The sequence below is a fragment of the Triticum urartu genome, chromosome 2 (genome assembly GCF_003073215.2).
Source record: "Triticum urartu cultivar G1812 chromosome 2, Tu2.1, whole genome shotgun sequence".
NCBI classification, from domain to species: Eukaryota; Viridiplantae; Streptophyta; class Magnoliopsida; order Poales; family Poaceae; genus Triticum; species Triticum urartu.
The window spans coordinates 634,479,338-634,498,836 of NC_053023.1; the positions used below are offsets into that span (position 1 = coordinate 634,479,338).

Consider the following 19,499-nt stretch of genomic DNA (forward strand, 5'->3'; position numbering starts at 1 on the left):
CAATATGGGCATCCAGGTCCCGCTATTGGTTATTGACCGGAGACGTGTCTCGGTCATGTCTACATTGTTCTTGAACCCGTAGGGTCCGCACGCTTAAGGTTTCGATGACAGTTATATTATGAGTTTATGCGTTTTGATGTACCGAAGGTTGTTCAGAGTCCCGGATGTGATCACGGACATGACGAGGAGTCTCGAAATGGTCGAGACATAAAGATTGATATATTGGAAGCCTATGTTTGGATATCGGAAGTGTTCCGGGTGAAATCGGGATTTTACCGGATTACCGGGAGGTTACCGGAACCCCCCCGGGAGGTATATGGGCCTTAGTGGGCCTTAGTGGAAGAGAGGAGAGGTGGCCAGAGATGGGCCGCGCGCCCCTCCCCCCTTGGTCCGAATAGGACAAGGAGAGGGGGCCGGCCCCCCTTCCTCCTCTCTCTCCTCTTTCCCCCCCTCCGCGAATCCTATTCCAACTAGGAAAGGGGGGAGTCCTACTCCCGAAGGGAGTAGGACTCCTCCTGGCGCGCCTCCTCTTGGCCGGCCGCCCCCCCTTTGAACCTTTATATACGGAGGCAAGAGGCACCCCTAAGGACATAAGTTGATCCACGTGATCATATTCTTAGCCGTGTGCGGTGCCCCCTTCCACCATAGCCCTCGATAATATTGTAGCGGTGCTTAGGCGAAGCCCTGCGACAGTAGTACATCAACATCGTCACCACGCCGTCGTGCTGACGGAACTCTTCCCCAACACTTTGCTGGATCGAAGTCCGGGGATCGTCATCAAGCTGAACGTGTGCTAGAACTCGGAGGTGCCGTAGTTTCGGTGCTTGATCGGTCGGGCCGTGAAGACGTACGACTACATCAACCAAGTTAACGCTTCCGTTGTCGATCTACAAGGGTACGTAGATCACACTCTCCCCTCTCGTTGCTATGCATCATCATGATCTTGCGTGTGCGTAGGAAATTTTTTGAAATTACTACGTTCTCCAACATGGATCCCATCTCAGATTTCATGGCTTCAAGCCATTTTGTAGAATCTGGGCTCACCATCGCTTCTTCATAGTTCGTAGGTTCATCATGATCTAGTAGCATGACTTCCAGAACAGGATTACCGTACCACTCTGGTGCGGATCTTACTCTGGTTGATCTACGAGGTTCAGTAGTAACTTGTTCTGAAGTTTCATGATCATCATCATTAGCTTGCTCACTAATTGGTGTAGGTGTCACAGAAACCGGTTTCTGTGATGTACTACTTTCCAATAAGGGAGCAGGTACAGTTACCTCATCAAGTTCTACTTTCCTCCCACTCACTTCTTTCGAGAGAAACTCCTTCTCTAGAAAGGATCCATTCTTAGCAACAAATGTCTTGCCTTCGGATCTGTGATAGAAGGTGTACCCAACAGTTTCCTTCGGGTATCCTATGAAGACACATTTCTCCGATTTGGGTTCGAGCTTATCAGGTTGAAGCTTTTTCACATAAGCATCGCATCCCCAAACTTTCAGAAACGACAACTTTGGTTTCTTGCCAAACCATAGTTCATAAGGCGTCATCTCAACGGATTTTGATGGTGCCCTATTTAACGTGAATGCGGCCGTCTCTAAAGCATAACCCCAAAACGATAATGGTAAATCTGTAAGAGACATCATAGATTGCACAATATCAAGTAAAGTACGATTACGACGTTCGGACACACCATTACGCTGTGGTGTTCCGGGTGGCGTGAGTTGCGAAACTATTCCGCATTGTTTCAAATGTAAACCAAACTCGTAACTCAAATATTCTCCTCCACGATCAGATCGTAGAAACTTTATTTTCTTGTTACGATGATTTTCAACTTCACTCTGAAATTCTTTGAACTTTTCAAATGTTTCAGACTTATATTTCATTAAGTAGATATACCCATATGTGCTTAAATCATCTGTGAAGGTGAGAAAATAATGATATCCGCCACGAGCTTCAACATTCGTTGGACCACATACATCTGTATGCATGATTTCCAACAAATCTGTTGCTCTCTCCATAGTACCAGAGAACGGCGTTTTAGTCATCTTGCCCATGAGGTACGGTTCGCAAGTACCAAGTGATTCATAATCAAGTAGTTCCAAAAGTCCATCAGTATGGAGTTTATTCATGCGCTTTACACCGATATGACCTAAACGGCAGTGCCACAAATAAGTTGCACTATCATTATCAACTCTGCATCTTTTGGTTTCAACATTATGAATATGTGTATCACTACTATCGAGATTCATCAAAAAATAGACCACTCTTCAAGGGTGCATGACCATAAAAGATATTACTCATATAAATAGAACAACCATTATTCTTTGATTTAAATGAATAACCGTCTCGCATCAAACAAGATCCAGATATAATGTTCATGCTTAACGCTGGCACCAAATGACAATTATTTAGGTCTAATACTAATCCCGATGGTAGATGTAGAGGTAGCGTGCCAACCGCGATCACATCGACTTTGGAACCATTTCCCACGCGCATCGTCACCTCGTCCTTAGCCAGTGTTCGCTTAATCCGTAGTCCCTGTTTCGAGTTGCAAATATTAGCAACAGAACCAGTATCAAATACCCAGGTGCTACTACAAGCTCTAGTAAGGTACACATCAATAACATGTATATCACATATACCTTTGTTCACCTTGCCATCCTTCTTATCCGCCAAATACTTGGGGCAGTTCCGCTTCCAGTGACCAGTCTGCTTGTAGTAGAAGCACTCAGTTTCAGGCTTAGGTCCAGACTTGGGTTTCTTCTCTTGGGCAGCAACTTGCTTGCTGTTCTTCTTGAAGTTCCCCTTCTTCTTCCCCTTGCCCTTTTTCTTGAAACTAGTGGTCTTGTTGACCATCAACACTTGATGCTCCTTCTTGATTTCTACCTCCGCAGCTTTTAGCATTGAGCTCGGGAATTATCTTATCCATCCCTTGCATATTATAGTTCATCACGAAGCTCTTGTAGCTAGGTGGAAGTGATTGGAGAATTCTGTCAATGACGCAATCTTCCAGAAGATTAACTCCCATCTGAATCAAGTGATTATTATACCCAGACATTTTGAGTATATGCTCACTGACATAACTGTTCTCCTCCATCTTGCAGCTATAGAACTTATTGGAGACTTCATATCTCTCAATCCGGGCATTTGCTTGAAATATTAGCTTCAACTCCTGGAACATCTCATATGCTCCATGACGTTCAAAATGTCGTTGAAGTCCCGATTCTAAGCCGTAAAGCATGGCACACTGAACTATTGAGTAGTCATCAGCTTTGCTCTGCCAGACGTTCATAACATCTGGTGTTGCTCCAGCAACAGGCCTGGCACCCAGCGGTGCTTCCAGGGCGTAATTCTTCTGTGCGGCAATGAGGATAATCCTCAAGTTACGGATCCAGTCCGTATAATTGCTACCATCATCTTTCAACTTTGCTTTCTCAAGGAACGCATTAAAATTCAACGGAACAATAGCACGGTCCATCTATCTACAATCAAACATAAACAAGCAAGATACTATCAGGTACTAAGTTCATGATAAATTTAAGTTCAATTAATCATATTACTTAAGAACTCCCACTTAGAAAGACATCCCTCTAATCTTCTAAGTGATCACGTGATCCAAATCAACTAAACCATAACCGATCATCACGTGAAATGGAGTAGTTTTCAATGGTGAACATCACTATGTTGATCATATCTACTATATGATTCACGCTCGACCTTTCGGTCTCAGTGTTCCAATGCCATATCTGCATATGCTAGGCTCGTCAAGTTTAACCTGAGTATTCTGCGTGTGCAAAACTGGCTTGCACCCGTTGTTGATGGACGTAGAGCTTATCACACCCGATCATCACGTGGTGTCTGGGCACGACGAACTTTGGCAACGGTGCATACTCAGGGAGAACACTTTTATCTTGAAATTTAGTGAGAGATCATCTTATAATGCTACCGTCAATCAAAGCAAGATAAGATGCATAAAAGATAAACATCACATGCAATCAATATAAGTGATATGATATGGACATCATCATCTTGTGCTTGTGATCTCCATCTCTGAAGCATCGTCATGATCACCATCGTCACCGGTGCGACACCTTGATCTTCATCGTAGCATCGTTGTCGTCTCGCCAATCTTATGCTTCCACGACTATCGCTACCGCTTAGTGATAAAGTAAAGCATTACAGCGCGATTGCATTGCATACAATAAAGCGACAACCATATGGCTCCTGCCAGTTGCCGATAACTCGGTTACAAAACATGATCATCTCATACAATAAAATTTAGCATCATGTCTTGACCATATCACATCACAACATGCCCTGCAAAAACAAGTTAGACGTCCTCTACTTCGTTGTTGCAAGTTTTACGTGGCTGCTACGGGCTTAGCAAGAACCGTTCGTACCTACGCATCAAAACCACAACGATAGTTTGTCAAGTTGGTGTTGTTTTAACCTTCGCAAGGACCGGGCGTAGCCACACTCGGTTCAACTAAAGTTGGAGAAATTGACACCCGCCAGCCACATGTGTGCAAAGCACGTCGGTAGAACCAGTCTCGCGTAAGCGTACACGTAATGTCAGTCCAGTCCGCTTCATCCAACAATACCGCTGAACCAAAGTATGACATGCTGGTAAGTAGTATGACTTATATCGCCCACAATTCACTTGTGTTCTACTCGTGCATATAACATCAATGCATAAAACCTAGGCTCTGATACCACTGTTGGGGAACGTAGTAATTTCAAAAAAAATCCTAAGCACACGCGAGATCATGGTGATGCATAGCAACAAGAGGGGAGAGTGTTGTCTACGTACCCTCGTAGACCGGAAGCGGAAGCGTTAGCACAACGCGGTTGATGTAGTAGTACGTCTTCACGGCCCGATCGATCAAGCACCGAAACTACGGCACCTCCGAGTTCTAGCACACATTCAGCTCGATGACGATCCCCGGACTCTGATCCAGCAAAGTGTCGGGGATGAGTTCCGTCAGCACGACGGCGTGGTGACGATCTTGATGTTTTACCGTCGCAGGGCTTCGCCTAAGCACCACTACAATATTATCGAGGACTATGGTGGAGGGGGGCACCGCACACGGCTAAGAGATCAATGATCAACTGTTGTCTATGGGGTGCCCCCTGCCCCCGTATATAAAGGAGTGGAGGAGGGGGCCGGCCAAGGAGGGTGGCGCGCCCTAGGGGGGAGTCCAACTCCCACCGGGAGTAGAAATCCCCTTTTTCCTATTAGGAGTAGGAGAGGGAAGGAAGAGGAAGGAGGGAGGAAGGAAAGGGGGGCCGGCCCCCTTCCCAATTCGGATTGGGCTTGGGGGGGGGCGCTCCCTCCCTTGCTCCTTTCCACTAAGGCCCAATAAGGCCCATATACCTCCCGGGGAGTTCCGATAACCTCCCGGTGATCCGGTATTATCCTAATCTCACCCGGAACATTTCCGGTGTCCAAATATAGTCGTCCAATATATCGATCTTTATGTCTCGACCATTTTGATACTCCTCATCAAGTCCGTGATCACATCCGGGACTTCGAACAACCTTCGGTACATCAAAATATATAAACTCATAATGAAACTGTCATCGTAACGTTAAGCATGCGGACCCTACGGGTTCGAGAACAATGTAGACATGACCGAGACACGTCTCCGGTCAATAACCAATAGAGGAACCTGGATGCTCATATTGGCTCCTATATATTCTACGAAGATCTTTATCGGTCAGACCGCATAACAACATACGTTTGTTCCCTTTGTCATCGGTATGTTACTTGCCCGAGATTCGATCGTCGGTATCTCAATACCTAGTTCAATCTCGTTACCGGCAAGTCTCTTTACTCGTTCTGTAATACATCATCTTGCAACTAACTTATTAGTTGCATTGCTTGCAAGGCTTAAGTGATGTGCATTACCGAGAGGGCCCAGAGATACCTCTCCGACAATCGGAGTGACAAATCCTAATCTCGAAATACGCCAACCCAACATGTACCTTTGGAGACACCTGTAGAGCACCTTTATAATCACCCAGTTACGTTGTGACGTTTGATAGCACACAAAGTGTTCCTCCGGTAAACGGGAGTTGCATAATCTCATAGTCATAGGAACATGTATAAGTCATGGAGAAAGCAATAGCAACATACTAAACGATCGGGTGCTAAGCTAATGGAATGGGTCATGTCAATCACATCATTCTCCTAATGATGTGATCCCGCTAATCAAATGACAACTCATGTCTATAGTTAGGAAACATAACCATCTTCGATTAACGAGCTAGTCAAGTAGAGGCATACTAGTGACACTTTGTTTGTCTATGTATTCACACAAGTATTATGTTTTCGGTTAATACAATTCTAGCATGAATAATAAACATTTATCATGATATAAGGAAATAAATAATAACTTTATTATTGCCTCTAGGGCATATTTCCTTCAGGGGTATCATGTATTCCTTGGCCTCTGCGACGGTGAGCACCTGGTAAAGCAGAGTAGAGCATGTGCCAGATAGCTTAGTTTTTTGAGCACAAGAAGAGTAGTATGCCTTCTGGAAAGAAATAGTTTTAGCATAAAGGGAGAATGAACAAGCAAGTTGCAAGATCACATTCTTCACATGGAGATTAAAGGTGCCAAAGAATGCATCTAATATTCACAGAGGACTAAGCTTTGCTAACAAATTCATTATGGAGAGTATTTTCATCTAAAATGATCTACTACATATAGCTCAGTTTTTGGCAGATATAGCAGCGTCGTGGTATTACATGCAATCCACTGCAAAAGGCTTCACTACTTTTCTATCAAGATTTTTCATGAAGTAATATGTATGTCCTTTTTAGATGGTACGGCTACATGTAGCATCATACTCTAATACTGAGTCGTTAACCTGCTTCCTTTCTCCAAATATATAATTGCACTATTAGCGGTAGCACTGCCTGATATATGTCACTTTTCTGTAACCCCTAAAGACTGAATCGATGATCAGTGCATAAAAATCCTATTCTGAGCAATACAAAATCATGACTATGGTATGTTCTGCATACATATATAGTGCATGCTACTGATACTTATCATAGTGGATGTATGTATTTCTTTCAGGTAATTTTTTCTCTTGCAACTGCATACACATACAACGCATGCCACTGATATTTATTATAGTGGCTCTACCTATTTCTTTCAAGTAATTTTCTTGCCTTACTAAATCTACATATCCTCACAAAATTGCCCGAGTGCATTGAACCTGAATCTAACTAAATCTACATATAGTGATAAAATTGCTCGAGTGCACTGAACCTGAGTCTTGCTAAATCTACATATCCTGACAAAATTGCTCGAGTCCACCGTGAAAGATCGTGGATGTCGCCTAGAGGGGGGGGGGGTGAATAGGCGTTTTAAAATGATTACGATTTAGGCTTGAACAAATGCGGAATAAACCTAGCGGTTAATTTGTCAAGCACAAAACCTAAAGCAACTAGGCTCACCTATGTGCACCAACAACTTATGCTAAGCAAGATAAGCAACTATGTGATAGCAAGATATATGACAAGAAACAATATGGCTATCACAAAGTAAAGTGCATAAGTAAAGAGCTCGGGTAAGAGATAACCGAGGCACGCGGAGACGACGATGTATCCCGAAGTTCACACCCTTGCGGATGCTAATCTCCGTTTGGAGCGGTGTGGAGGCACAATGCTCCCCAAGAAGCCACTAGGGCCACCGTAATCTCCTCACGCCCTCGCACAATGCACGATGCCGTGATTCCACTAAGGGACCCTTGAGGGCGGTCACCGAACCCGTACAAATGGCAACCCTTGGGGGCGGTCACCGAACCCGTACACTTTGGCAACCCTTGGGGGCTGTCACCGGTACCCGTCAAATTTCTCGGGGCGATCTCCACAACCTAATTGGAGACCCCGACGCTTGCCCGGAGCTTTACACCACAATGATTGAGCTCCGAACAACACCAACCGTCTAGGGCGCCAAGGCACCCAAGAGGAACAAGCTCTAGGGTGCCCAAACACCCAAGAGTAATAAGCTTCTCAAACTTCACTTCCACGTATCACCGTGGAGAACTCAAACTGATGCACCAAATGCAACGGCAAGGGCACACGGAGTGCCCGGGTCCTTCTCTCTCAAATCCCACCAGAGCAACTAATGCTAGGGAGGAAAATGAGAGGAAGAACAAGAAGGAGAACACCAAGAACTCCAAGATCTAGATCCAAGGGGTTCCCCTCACATAGAGGAGAAAGTGATTGGTGGAAATGTGGATCTAGATCTCCTCTCTCTTTTCCCTCAAAAACTAGCAAGAATCCATGGAGGGATTGAGAGTTAGCAAGCTCAAAGAAGGTCAACAATGGGGGCAAAAACGAGCTCAAGAGATAGAGAACCATTGGGGAAGAAGACCCCCTTAAATAGGTCCCCACGAATCTACCCGTTATGTACAGAACAACATAGGAGCGGTACAACCTCTATGAGCACCGGTACAACTGGTAACAGGCAATAAGCGGTACAACCGGCCCACAACCGCCCAACAACCGCACCACAACAGAGGCCAGTCCGGTGGTAGAGCGGTACATGACCGGTACAACCTCCGGACCAATTCTGGAGCGGTACAACCGCTCCAAACACCGGTTGTACCGGTCAAGCGGTACAACCTCTCCATGGGGCGGTACAACCTCTCTGTGTAAACAGGCAATATCAAAACAGCCACAACTTTCGCATACGAGCTCCGAATTCAACGAAACCAAGCTTGTTGGAAAGCTAATGACAAGGGCTATCACAATCTTGAGAGAAATATCAATAAGAAGCAAATGAGAAAAGGACCATAATAAAATGGTGAGAACCCTTCCTCGGATAAGACCGGTAAAACCTCCAACACCGAAAACATCATAGAAGATGCATGCGAACTCCGTTTTCGATGAACTCAAGCTTGTCATAAAGATGACCATAAGCTCTAAGACTCACAAATGAAACCAAACAAGAACCAAGAAAGATGATGCAAGGATGCAATGGTTTGAGCTCTCGACTAATGATACGATCAAGCTACTCCCTAGAGAGCCCCCCTTGATAGTACGGCAATCGATCCTACAACCCGGTCTCCCAACTACCACTATGAGACCGGTAAAATAGAAAACCTATCAAGGGCAAACCTTTGCCTTGCACATAGTCCACTTGAGCTAGATGATGACGATCTTGACTTCCTCAAGTTGGACCACTTTTCTTGATTGTGTTGGCTCGATGAAGACTAGTTGATTGCTCCCCCATACTCCACTATGGGTGAGCCACTCTTTGGCATATATTCACAATTCCATTGACACCACAATGGAGAGCAAGCTTCAAGCTTGATTGCTCCCCCATAATCCATTATGGGTGAGCCACTCTTCGAGTTGCTCCACTTGAACTTGCACACTGCAAACTTGATGACGATCACCACTTGATGTCATCCTCCATGGGTTGTATGAGATCTTCCTCTTGACGCAAGACCATGGAAACATACCTAACCCCACAAAGAACTCTCACATAGACCATGGGTTAGTACACAAAGCGTAATGGACAATGCTTACCGTACCATGGGATCACTTGATCCCTCTCGGTACTTCTTCTACGCTTTGTGAGTTGATCAACTTGATTCACTCTTGACTTAGTCTTGATCAACATTGAATCTTCCCAACTCTCATTTGGATGATATCTTGAAGGTAACCATGAATGATCACACAATCTTCTTCTTCAAGACATGCTTGCAATAAGCTCAACTCACACATGACCAATCTTTGGATAATTCCTTGAAAAGCACTTTGGCCATCTCAACTCACACATGACCAATCTTTGGATAATTCCTTGAAAAGCACTTTGGCCATCTCATAAACTCCTTAAAACCAACACATGGACTTCAAGACAATCCTATGGACAAATCCTTCAAATATAACTCAAGGCAACCGTTAGTCCATAGAGATTGTCATCAATTACCAAAACCACACATGGGGGCACGGCATGTCCTTTCACACCGAGCATGGCAAATTGTATAAATAAAATAAGTAGTATAAGAAACCAAAACACAAAAGTAAAGCATGCAGGCAATACCCAGTTAGTCACCAGAATAAAACAATAAGTAATCAACAGAAACAAAAGAAGAAAAACTAAAAACACATATGCATAGAACACTAACCTTAATAGCAAGACGGGGAACCACTGAGGTAACAGAGCGGCAGACGACAAAGAAAGTGAAGGGAACCACAACATGACCTATAAAACAAAAGGAACCAGGGACCTACATGAGAGGCAGGTCCAAAGAGCAAGCACAAACCTCACTAGGAAATAGAGCAGCCGAGAAGCTGAGCAAAGGATACAAAAAACAAAAAGAACAAAGTCATCATGCTTCAGATAAGCACATAGATGACGATATGAATAAACGGCCAAAAAAGGACCTACTGGACACTGAAATAATGGCTCATTTTATTGGAGTGTCCACTAATTTGCATGTATTAATGAGCAACAAGAACCATTCTGTGGACATATAATAGGAAGTGGTGCTGCATCGGATTCTAAAGAACACACTAAAGCAATAGAAAGAGATGGCCCACTAAATTCCGGAGCACACATATCAAAGCAGCAAGCATTGGTCTATGCACACGCAAGCGATAATGCCTATTACACTGTATTCTGCAGCAAGCATCATTAGCAAGACAGGAACAAAATTTGGGCACATCCTACTTGTAAGGATATGCCCGGAAAGGATCACGCAACAAGAAAATCACCAGCACAAGCATAAGGAAAGACAGCCTAATGCACAATGCAACCATGGATCAAGTAACTTTCATATGTCAACGAGCTGCAACCATGAATCAATTAACTTGCATGTGTCAATGAGCAACAAGAGTAAATCCGTACAAGTGCAAATAGCAGGATGTGGCCTGGTAGATCACAAAGTACACATATATAAGCAGCAGCAACTGGATTGCCCTTACACAAACAAGGAGCAACAAACAGCAAGGATTGTAGAAGAACGGTCAAAAGCTATAACCTGCCCATGCAAGACAGGGTACTGAAAATCGAGTAAACTGCACAAGCATGGACCTGAACCTAAATGAATATACGCCTCCGAAAGCAGCAAGCAGGAACAAAAGAATCGAAGCAATCATAAGCAAGAAAGGATGTGCTTTTTTTCAACAAGATCAGAAGGATAACCCCACAAGAAGCAGGATAGGCACACACAACTAATAAAGCAATCCAAGGAAAGCACGACTAACCTTGCTAGCCAACAACATAGACGGTCAGCGAACAAGCAAAAGACCTGGACAGGTAACGAAACGAGAAACAAAGCCATGTCAGTTAACATGCATTTCGTCAAACAGGACACGAGCAAGGAAGAACTCACCTTCTCGAGCAGCAAGGCGAAGGACAAACAACAGAGAGACTGACCCTGCACAAACAACGGAAGGAGGAGACTACCAATTCAACTACCATCGGCCACTCTTGCTCTCCAATTGGACTATCTGGCACTTGTGTTGAGACACCGAAGTTCAACATGCCGAGAAAAGTCTCGTCGCACTCCATCTGCAGAAAATTCGACACAAGTTTCATATAGCACCACATCATATAGCCTACCTAGAAGCATCAATATCAAAGGAAAATCTTTATATAAGTAGCAGTAGCAACATCAGTAGCACTGAACATATTTAGTAGTACACCATTTGAATAAATTTAGCTCGGTAGCACTGAACATATTCAATTAACCACCTAGCCTAAACATATCCAGCGACAGAGACCCCAAAGGCCATCCCAGTCCAGCGACAGAGATCCCATAGGCCATCACCATGCTCCCCGTCCCTGCTGCGCGGCGACTCCTGCTGGAGTCCATCCGCGGCAACCCCGAGCACGAGCTCCCGAGGGTCCAGCTGCTCCAGGACACAATTTTGGGTCAAATTAGAAAACCCCATCCATCTCCCCACGAACTGCAAGAACTTGCAGAAGGGTTGGCGAGTATCAAACCAATCCATTCGAAGAACCTATGAACGCGCCATATGCTACAGCCAAGAACCCATTCCCCTCATGAACTGGGCACCGCACCTGACCAGACAGCCAAGAACTCATATCTCCGATAGACTAGGCGCAAGAAAGAGGCCAAGAAGGACATAGAGAACACCCACCAAATTTCACCAACCGAACCAAGATGCTAGAGGACGATGGGCACAGACGAGAAGGTAAAGGGGATTACAGAGAGAAACCCACCGGCGTGTCGGCTGGTGTGCGTGGCTGCTGCTCTACTCCTCCTGCCGAGTCCGGATCAAGGTCATGCTCCTCGGCTTCGGCTCGAGCTCCTCCTGCTGAGGCCAGGTCAAGGCCGCCGGGCGCCTGCAGAGCGCAGGGCGGGGGTGGCTGGCTGCGCCCGTGCCCCCCGGCGTCCTGCCGAGTCACCCCTCGGCTCAAGCTCAAGCTAGGTGGCCACGGTGAAGAGGTGGAGAAGGGGGCTCAGAGGCTGCTGGTGCGGCGGCGGCAAGAGAGAGGAGGCAGACGAGGCCGAGGAGGCGACGGCAGGAGAGGAGGTGGCTGCGAGGGCGCGGGCGCAGGCAGTGGCAGTGGAGGAGGCAGACGAGGCCGAGGCGGCGGCGGCAGGAGAGGAGGCGGACGAGGCCGAGGCAGCGGTGACGCCAGGAGAGGAGGCGGCTGCGGGGGCGCGGGCTAGGTCTGGTTATTTTTGCCTCTTCTCACTGCCGCTTCCTCTTTTCTTTGTGCCCCCACGCTGCCAGCTTCTCGTTTCTCTCTACACTATAGCGAATAAAAGGAGACGTGGCCAGTGCCGCTAGTTGGGCACACTGGCTCATCCTTTATATGTTCAACTAGATGACCCGGTTGCGCCAATGGCGCAAGAAGCGAATTAGAAAGAATGTTATTAGTGAGTAAGTAGGAGATGTAACTGGAAATATAATGCAATGTGGATTGTATTACGTCATGTATTAACCACAAATCATGAAATCAATACCAGAGAACCAAATAATGTCACCACCTCTGTACTAACAACCAACATTTTAGCATAAGGAGTATCACAGGAGTGTTTACTTGCACATCAGGAGTATCACAATTACAACTAAAGAGGCATAGTCCTCACTGCTGTCCCTGAGCTCTTCACAAGGAGAGTTCCAAGCCTCGCAACTTCTTCCTCCAGCTCTACAGATGACCCTTAGTTACAAATCTCATCCCTCAGCTATGATTATTTTAAGATGAAATCAACATGCTATTTCTCTCACATGGAACATGTTCAAAATTTACTCAGTCTCACTAATCTTTCAGCTACAAAGGCGGAAAGAATAATGGCATGATCAATAACTGAAAAAACTGGAACAATAACGCTTGTAGCATTAAAAAACCGAAAGTGAATTGAGGACAACAGCACAATTATTTACAACAACGGCAAGCTTGGCTGATGCAAAATGATCACTCTAAAACTATATCTTTAGAACCAAATTAAAAAGGAACAAAATAATCTAATATTCCCTCCTTCAAAAATAACTGTCTCAACTTTGTACAAAAACATCATGTATCTTTAGGACCAATTTTTACACCATGGCACCACAAATCAAGAATAGACATATCAGATTGCAACGTATTCATGATCAGTTACCAATGATGTCACACCAAGGATTTGCACATATAACCTGAAATAACTGCAGCTAGCTTGAAGTCTGAAATCTACCGAGTGACAGACAAAAGCAATACCACCAAACCTTATTCTTATTGGACGAGCACAAGATTTATGAGAAGATAACACATAAAAAAAATCCTATTTGGTTTCTGGATGCATGCACTTTCTCGATTGTGCACATCAAAGCATGGAAGAACATTCCTAGGAGAGCCATTGTAGCACAACGAAGTAAACCAAAAATCAAAAAAGAGAAGTGAATTTGTATCATGTAATTTAGCAATGCATCAGCCCATATCACCATTTATTTTTCAGAGACCAAAGAAAATGACAGAAGTTTCCCTATTCTTTCCTGCACCTTTCTACCTACGAGCGCCACATAGACTGTTTCCACTTGGACACAGCAATCCTCGGCGCGAGCTGCAGAAGAACCACACACGCACATACGTCAGGCCAAGAGACACAAACACGGGCGCCGTGAGGGGGGAACGGAACGGACCGGAAGGGGAGAGACAGATCGAAAGAGGGAACGTACGGAGGCATAGTCAGGCTGGGAGACGTGGAGGGCTTTCTCCTTCCTAGTAGTTCTTGAGGGTTTCTCATTCCTAGAGATTTGCATACATGGACAACATACCCATGCCCTTCGTTTGGTGGGCATGTTTTTTTTTTCAAAAATTGTGTTGCTGGTGCTCTCAAATAATTAAATGGATTAGTTTGAAATTCCAAATTAATCTAATGAAACTCCCAAATATATCTATAAATATTCCAATTTACCGAAGCTTAGCTTTGAGCCATAGGTTTTACATAACATTTTAGTAAATGTTCTTTTACACAACTTCCATAGTATACATGACTTAAAAAATAGCTTGAATCGACAATAAGTTTTCAGCCCAACATAAAGAAACACACAAAAAGTACTATGAGATCAATGGAAACAACATATTGATGTATAGGTTAATAAATAAAGAATCGTCTACTCAAAAGGAAAAACATGGCATCATTATATGGATGTGAAAAGCGTAGATAGGATATGTATGTTAGTTAGCGAATCTTGAAGGTGACCTAGTAAATACCAAAAGGCATATGCAGAAACAACTCAAAAAATTTCTTTTAGTAAATTATGTATGGATGCAGATCGACACTTTGGGTGAGCGTGTTCCGGTAATCAACTGCAACACACCGAGTCAAAAATCATGAACTGAGAAGTAGGTGATCTAAAATGCATTTGTTTAAACTAAGCCAGCAAGAATAACATATTATATTTTAATCTGGATCCTTCATGTAAAGAAATAACATAAAAAGAATCAAGAATTTCTCAATTTATTCAACAAAGAGCAGTGAAAGTGAAACATAGCAGGCACACCAAATAAATCTGGGCACATATAGAAACATTCCTAACATTCTCACACATAAAAAGCAGCTAATCACTCGTTGCGCCGATGGTACAAAGGGCGACAGCAAACCAAGCATTCAAATCATGCACGTAAAATTTGTTTAAGGACTGATAATAAAGTATAAAGAAATAGATACTTAGGTAGCATGTTAATACACAGTGATATATGTTACAGTGCATGCTAGCATGATAGCCCAAAACAAAGTTGTCAGCAGTTCATGATAGGAAAGCAAAGCTATACAGGTATTCTGAACTATGATTGGACTTGGTCCAGTGGGGTTTGTATAAACAGCATGCCCAGCATTTACAAAAGCATTAGCCTACAAAATAAAAAAGCTATCAGAATACTTAAACCTTGTGAATCACTTGTGTGATAGTGACATAGTAGAAAAATGCATACAGGAGATGGCCCCATTCTAAGCGTCATCATTGTCCGTCCAAGCTCAAAAAGCATAGCCCCCAGATGTTGTATCGCTACTCCCAACTCTGTCGACTCATTCTGGATCTGGCTTCACACAGATGTATCACAAGTGGCAGCATCTCTCTGAATACATTGTGCGAGATGCTGAAATAGGAATCAGGTGAATGGAGGTAAGTCTACACAAAAGTACCACTTAGCTCTTCCGTTGTCTAATAAATTATTTGAGAGTAAAAAATAATTTAGAAGACACAAAGCTACATCATAGCACTACATAATCAGTTGCCGAAAAACAAAGCATGAAATTCTAACAGTAGAAAAGCATCAACAGTCCTATGAGCATTGTGTTCAGAGAGTAAGATGTGTTACCAGGAAAAAACACATAAAACTGAAAGAGGCATGGTTGTATATAGATAGATCGATACAACCTTGTACAGTCGGTCTTCGGGCAAGCATCGCCTGCAGGTTCACTTCAATTACAGTGCCTCACATGAAACCAACGATGAAAAGTCTACCATCAACTGCTAAGCTATCCAGATTGCCTTGGAGATAAGATATGCCTACGTTGTACAGAATGACAACAAGGTTTGGTAGAGCTATTCCACATATTACAGTTAGAATGTATATGAAATTGACGGGTATAACTTGGTAAAGCAAAATAATTTTATTTTACTTTTGCATCAGGGCATCAAGCGTCACAAGAGGATGGCAGGATAATACCATTTCCATTAGTTTCTTCTTCGATACGTGCTACAAAGGTTTTGTAGTTTCTGCATATGTCCACACCTTAAACGTCGCAAGCAGTTAGTTTCTCTTTGGCTTTCTAGAGCGGCATAACAGAGTTGCTTTCGGAAAACATCTTTGTACCATATATGCTGTATCTATCTGAACCAATAAACCTGCAGTGAGAAAAAACCTTGATTCCAAGGCGCTTTGCAATCTGTATAGCAAATGTGCTAGTTCCGCTTGATCCACTATGGATCTGCATACGACTGGAGATAGGTCGACATGAAAAAAAAACATAGGCATGAAAATTCTGTTCCAGTTCAATTCTCACAACACCAAATTGTGCACCTCTTTTTGCATACAAGTGATTACTAAATCATTCCATACTCCATTCGAGTAGCACTATTCAATACTTTGTTGTTTATCAGTTAGTCAGAGCATGTCAATTTGGTGATGACTAAGGAAGATTCACGTTCTGCAATCCTAACAAACAAATTAGCCAGAGAGATTTTCTTAAAGGGAAGGGATTCACCTGGGGAGATGGCTGGTCATGAAGACGTGCAGGACACCTTGGGCAAGCCGGCGGCATCGGTCAGCGATACCCTCTCTGACACCGGGAGCAACAGCCTCGCCGGCACCACAACCTTCTCCGTGTACCTGCGTAAGCAACGAGAGCAGCTGCATGACCTCAAGCCAATACAAAATATTCAAGAAATCAATCAATCAGTACACAATATTCTCTTAGTTGTCCCAATCAATCAGGAATTGTGTACCTTTTGAACAGTTGTAGGAAAATCCTCTTCTAGCCACTTTGTATCTTTGATGACTTCTTTTACTGGCCTCCCATTAATTTTGGCATTCAAGAAATTAGGAACCTACTCAAGTGGAAATCATCAAATCAGTACTCCAAAGCACTACCAATAGAGTAGCCATGTTTGTAATCATATCTTCACCTGAGTTGTTGAATGGTTTCCCCAAATAGTCATATTTGTCACTCTGTCATAAAACACACCAGCTTTTAATGCTAGCTGCAAAAACATTGTGAATGACAGATTAGTCTTGTCATTTGTTGAAATAAAATAACTGAAACATATCAGAAATAATTAAGATTCATTGAGAGTATAACACAGCAAGAAAATGGCAGTGCCTGGTCCTTTCATTTGTAAACAGGTCTACTGTTTTTTTTACCGATGACACAAGTCATAAGTTTCTTTTGCAGCTAGATGAACATACACAAGTTATCTGATGGCCTACATATGACAACAAATTTAACATATGGCAGAAAAATTAACATTATGACCAAGGCAGAATAAAAGGACTGGAACTTGTAGTTTTGGGAACCTGGCTGGCAAAGACTAATGCAAACTTTATCCATGCCTGCAGGATAAAGTTGGCAGTGGATAAATTCAAGAGATAACAGAGTCTTTGCATGGCAGCTCAGAAGCAGGTATACACCATTAACCTGTCCGTGGAAATTGATAAGCGTATGATTATTTGAAACAAGTGTATGATCATGGGTCATATAGCTGACACAAATTTGATTTTGCAAAAATGGAGGGATATTAGGAGATGAGTTTCAGTTTTTTTGTCACACCTAACCTTCTAATTCAGCCTGAGCAAGAGCAGAGCATGAGAGACCTTGAAGAGTCGGAGAGGAGCAGCACTCTTGTCCTGTAGGTGGTGCTGACCTCCATTTCCAGATCCAGCAATCTCCTCTCTCGTCTCCTCACTGAAGAAACCAACATGGCCATGTAAATGCTTCAGTTTTTGAGAATCAGTGCACATGAACTGCACATGTTCGCTTGCATACTGAAACTGAACAAAAGGGAGGGTGCTACCTGCAGCAGGGAAGGGAGCAAGGACCTTGTGCGGTGCATTGTGCGGGACATAAGGGTATTGAATATTGTGCTGAAATATGGAACATTGGATAATCTGATGTTAACATTGCACAGCAAAGAGGAACCAGCACAGTTTTAGTGGTACAACACTGAATTTCTACTTCTGAATATTGCCAGTACAATATACTCAGAAGTATAATTTCTTCTACTGAATATTGACAGTACACCAGTATTCAGTTTATATAAACAACAATATATTCTCTGAAGTTTTAGTTGCTTTCTTCAGACAATCTTACCCGATGCAGTCAAAATTTTCAGTTTTGACAAGTCTTGCGATAATTCTAGCAAATTAATTGTCAAGATTGATGGCACTGCTTACCATCTCTCTCAGGAGCACATTGTCTTCTGCTTCCTTTGCAGTTTTTTCAAATATACCCACCGGCATTGACGAACAGGACACATTCATCTTCATGAGAGCAGGCACTGAAAGGGTAATAAGAAAATGTTCAGACAGAGCTAACAAAAGCATTATAAGATGAAGGTTTCTTAGCAGGGAGCAGTACACAAAAATGAACCTGGATCGGAGGGAACAAAAATGAAGGCTTTTTAGCAGGGAACAAAAACTTCAGTCATAGCGTGTGAAATAACCTAAGAAAGGTTAGCTCTAAACCTAAATCAGGGCCATTTTCAAGCAGGGGAGCAGCCAAGGCTAACTCTGAACCAACTCAAGGATTTGGGGGCTGCACGATTCCTAGTGCTTATCAATCCGAGCCAACTCAAGGATTCCTATCCAGATTCTTATCAATCCGACCTTATGAATCCACTTGTCAACTTACGGACCGCAACAGACTAATCCACGGCAAGACCAGCGAAGGACGGTAACTTGACACGGCGGAGAGCACGACCTGCGCAGCAGTCGGCTCGCCTCAGCCCGGAGACGGCGACGCGCGGCCCGGAGACCAGCATCATGGACTCCGCCTCCACCCCCTGCGGCGCCGGGTTGGTCGGGATCGGGGTTGGCGTTGCAGGCTGGCAGCGCCGCCTCCCAGCCCGCGTTCCAGGCGAAGTCCATGGGTGGCCGACGGATCCGGCGACCCATCGGCTCCTTGGACCGAAAGCACAGCCTTTTCGGTGGCAAGCCGGAGCAGAGTGCGGCAGAGGCGAGAGGAGCAGAGCGTGGCGTCGGCGAGAGCCATCCTCCTGCGTCTTGTGACAAGAACTCTCCGCGCCGTCCACCTACTAGCCTGGGGCGCGGCGGACGAGAAAGGCAGAGGTACGGCAGCACAAGAGCAGGATGGAGCCGGCCGCCTCTGCGTCCCGCGGTCCTCCTGCTGAGGACGACAGTGATAGCGCCATGGACCACCGTGAGGAGAAGACTGGAGCTGCGGCGTCATCCTGCAGGACGTACCCGCGAGCGCCGGCCGGCGTCACGTATCCCGCTTCACCGCGCACCACGGATCTGCTTCTCCGGTGCCGATGCCTCACCACCGCGCACCCCCT

At 44.4% G+C, this 19,499-nt stretch overlaps 1 protein-coding gene across 1 annotated transcript; it reads right to left on the reverse strand.

Annotated features, from left to right (window-relative positions):
- Positions 1 to 10,153: 10,153 nt before the first annotated feature.
- On the reverse strand, positions 10,154 to 19,231 carry LOC125539328 (malate dehydrogenase-like). The gene is made up of 9 exons (XM_048702759.1): positions 18,905 to 19,231; positions 18,379 to 18,482; positions 17,115 to 17,189; positions 16,935 to 17,036; positions 16,694 to 16,818; positions 12,217 to 15,582; positions 11,363 to 11,541; positions 11,235 to 11,278; positions 10,154 to 10,230 (listed from the first exon to the last, which is right to left on the reverse strand). The coding sequence occupies exons 1-6, from the start codon at positions 18,966 to 18,968 to the stop codon at positions 15,492 to 15,494; spliced, it is 561 nt and encodes a 186-aa protein (XP_048558716.1). The 5' UTR covers positions 18,969 to 19,231; the 3' UTR covers positions 10,154 to 10,230; positions 11,235 to 11,278; positions 11,363 to 11,541; positions 12,217 to 15,491.
- Positions 19,232 to 19,499: the final 268 nt, after the last annotated feature.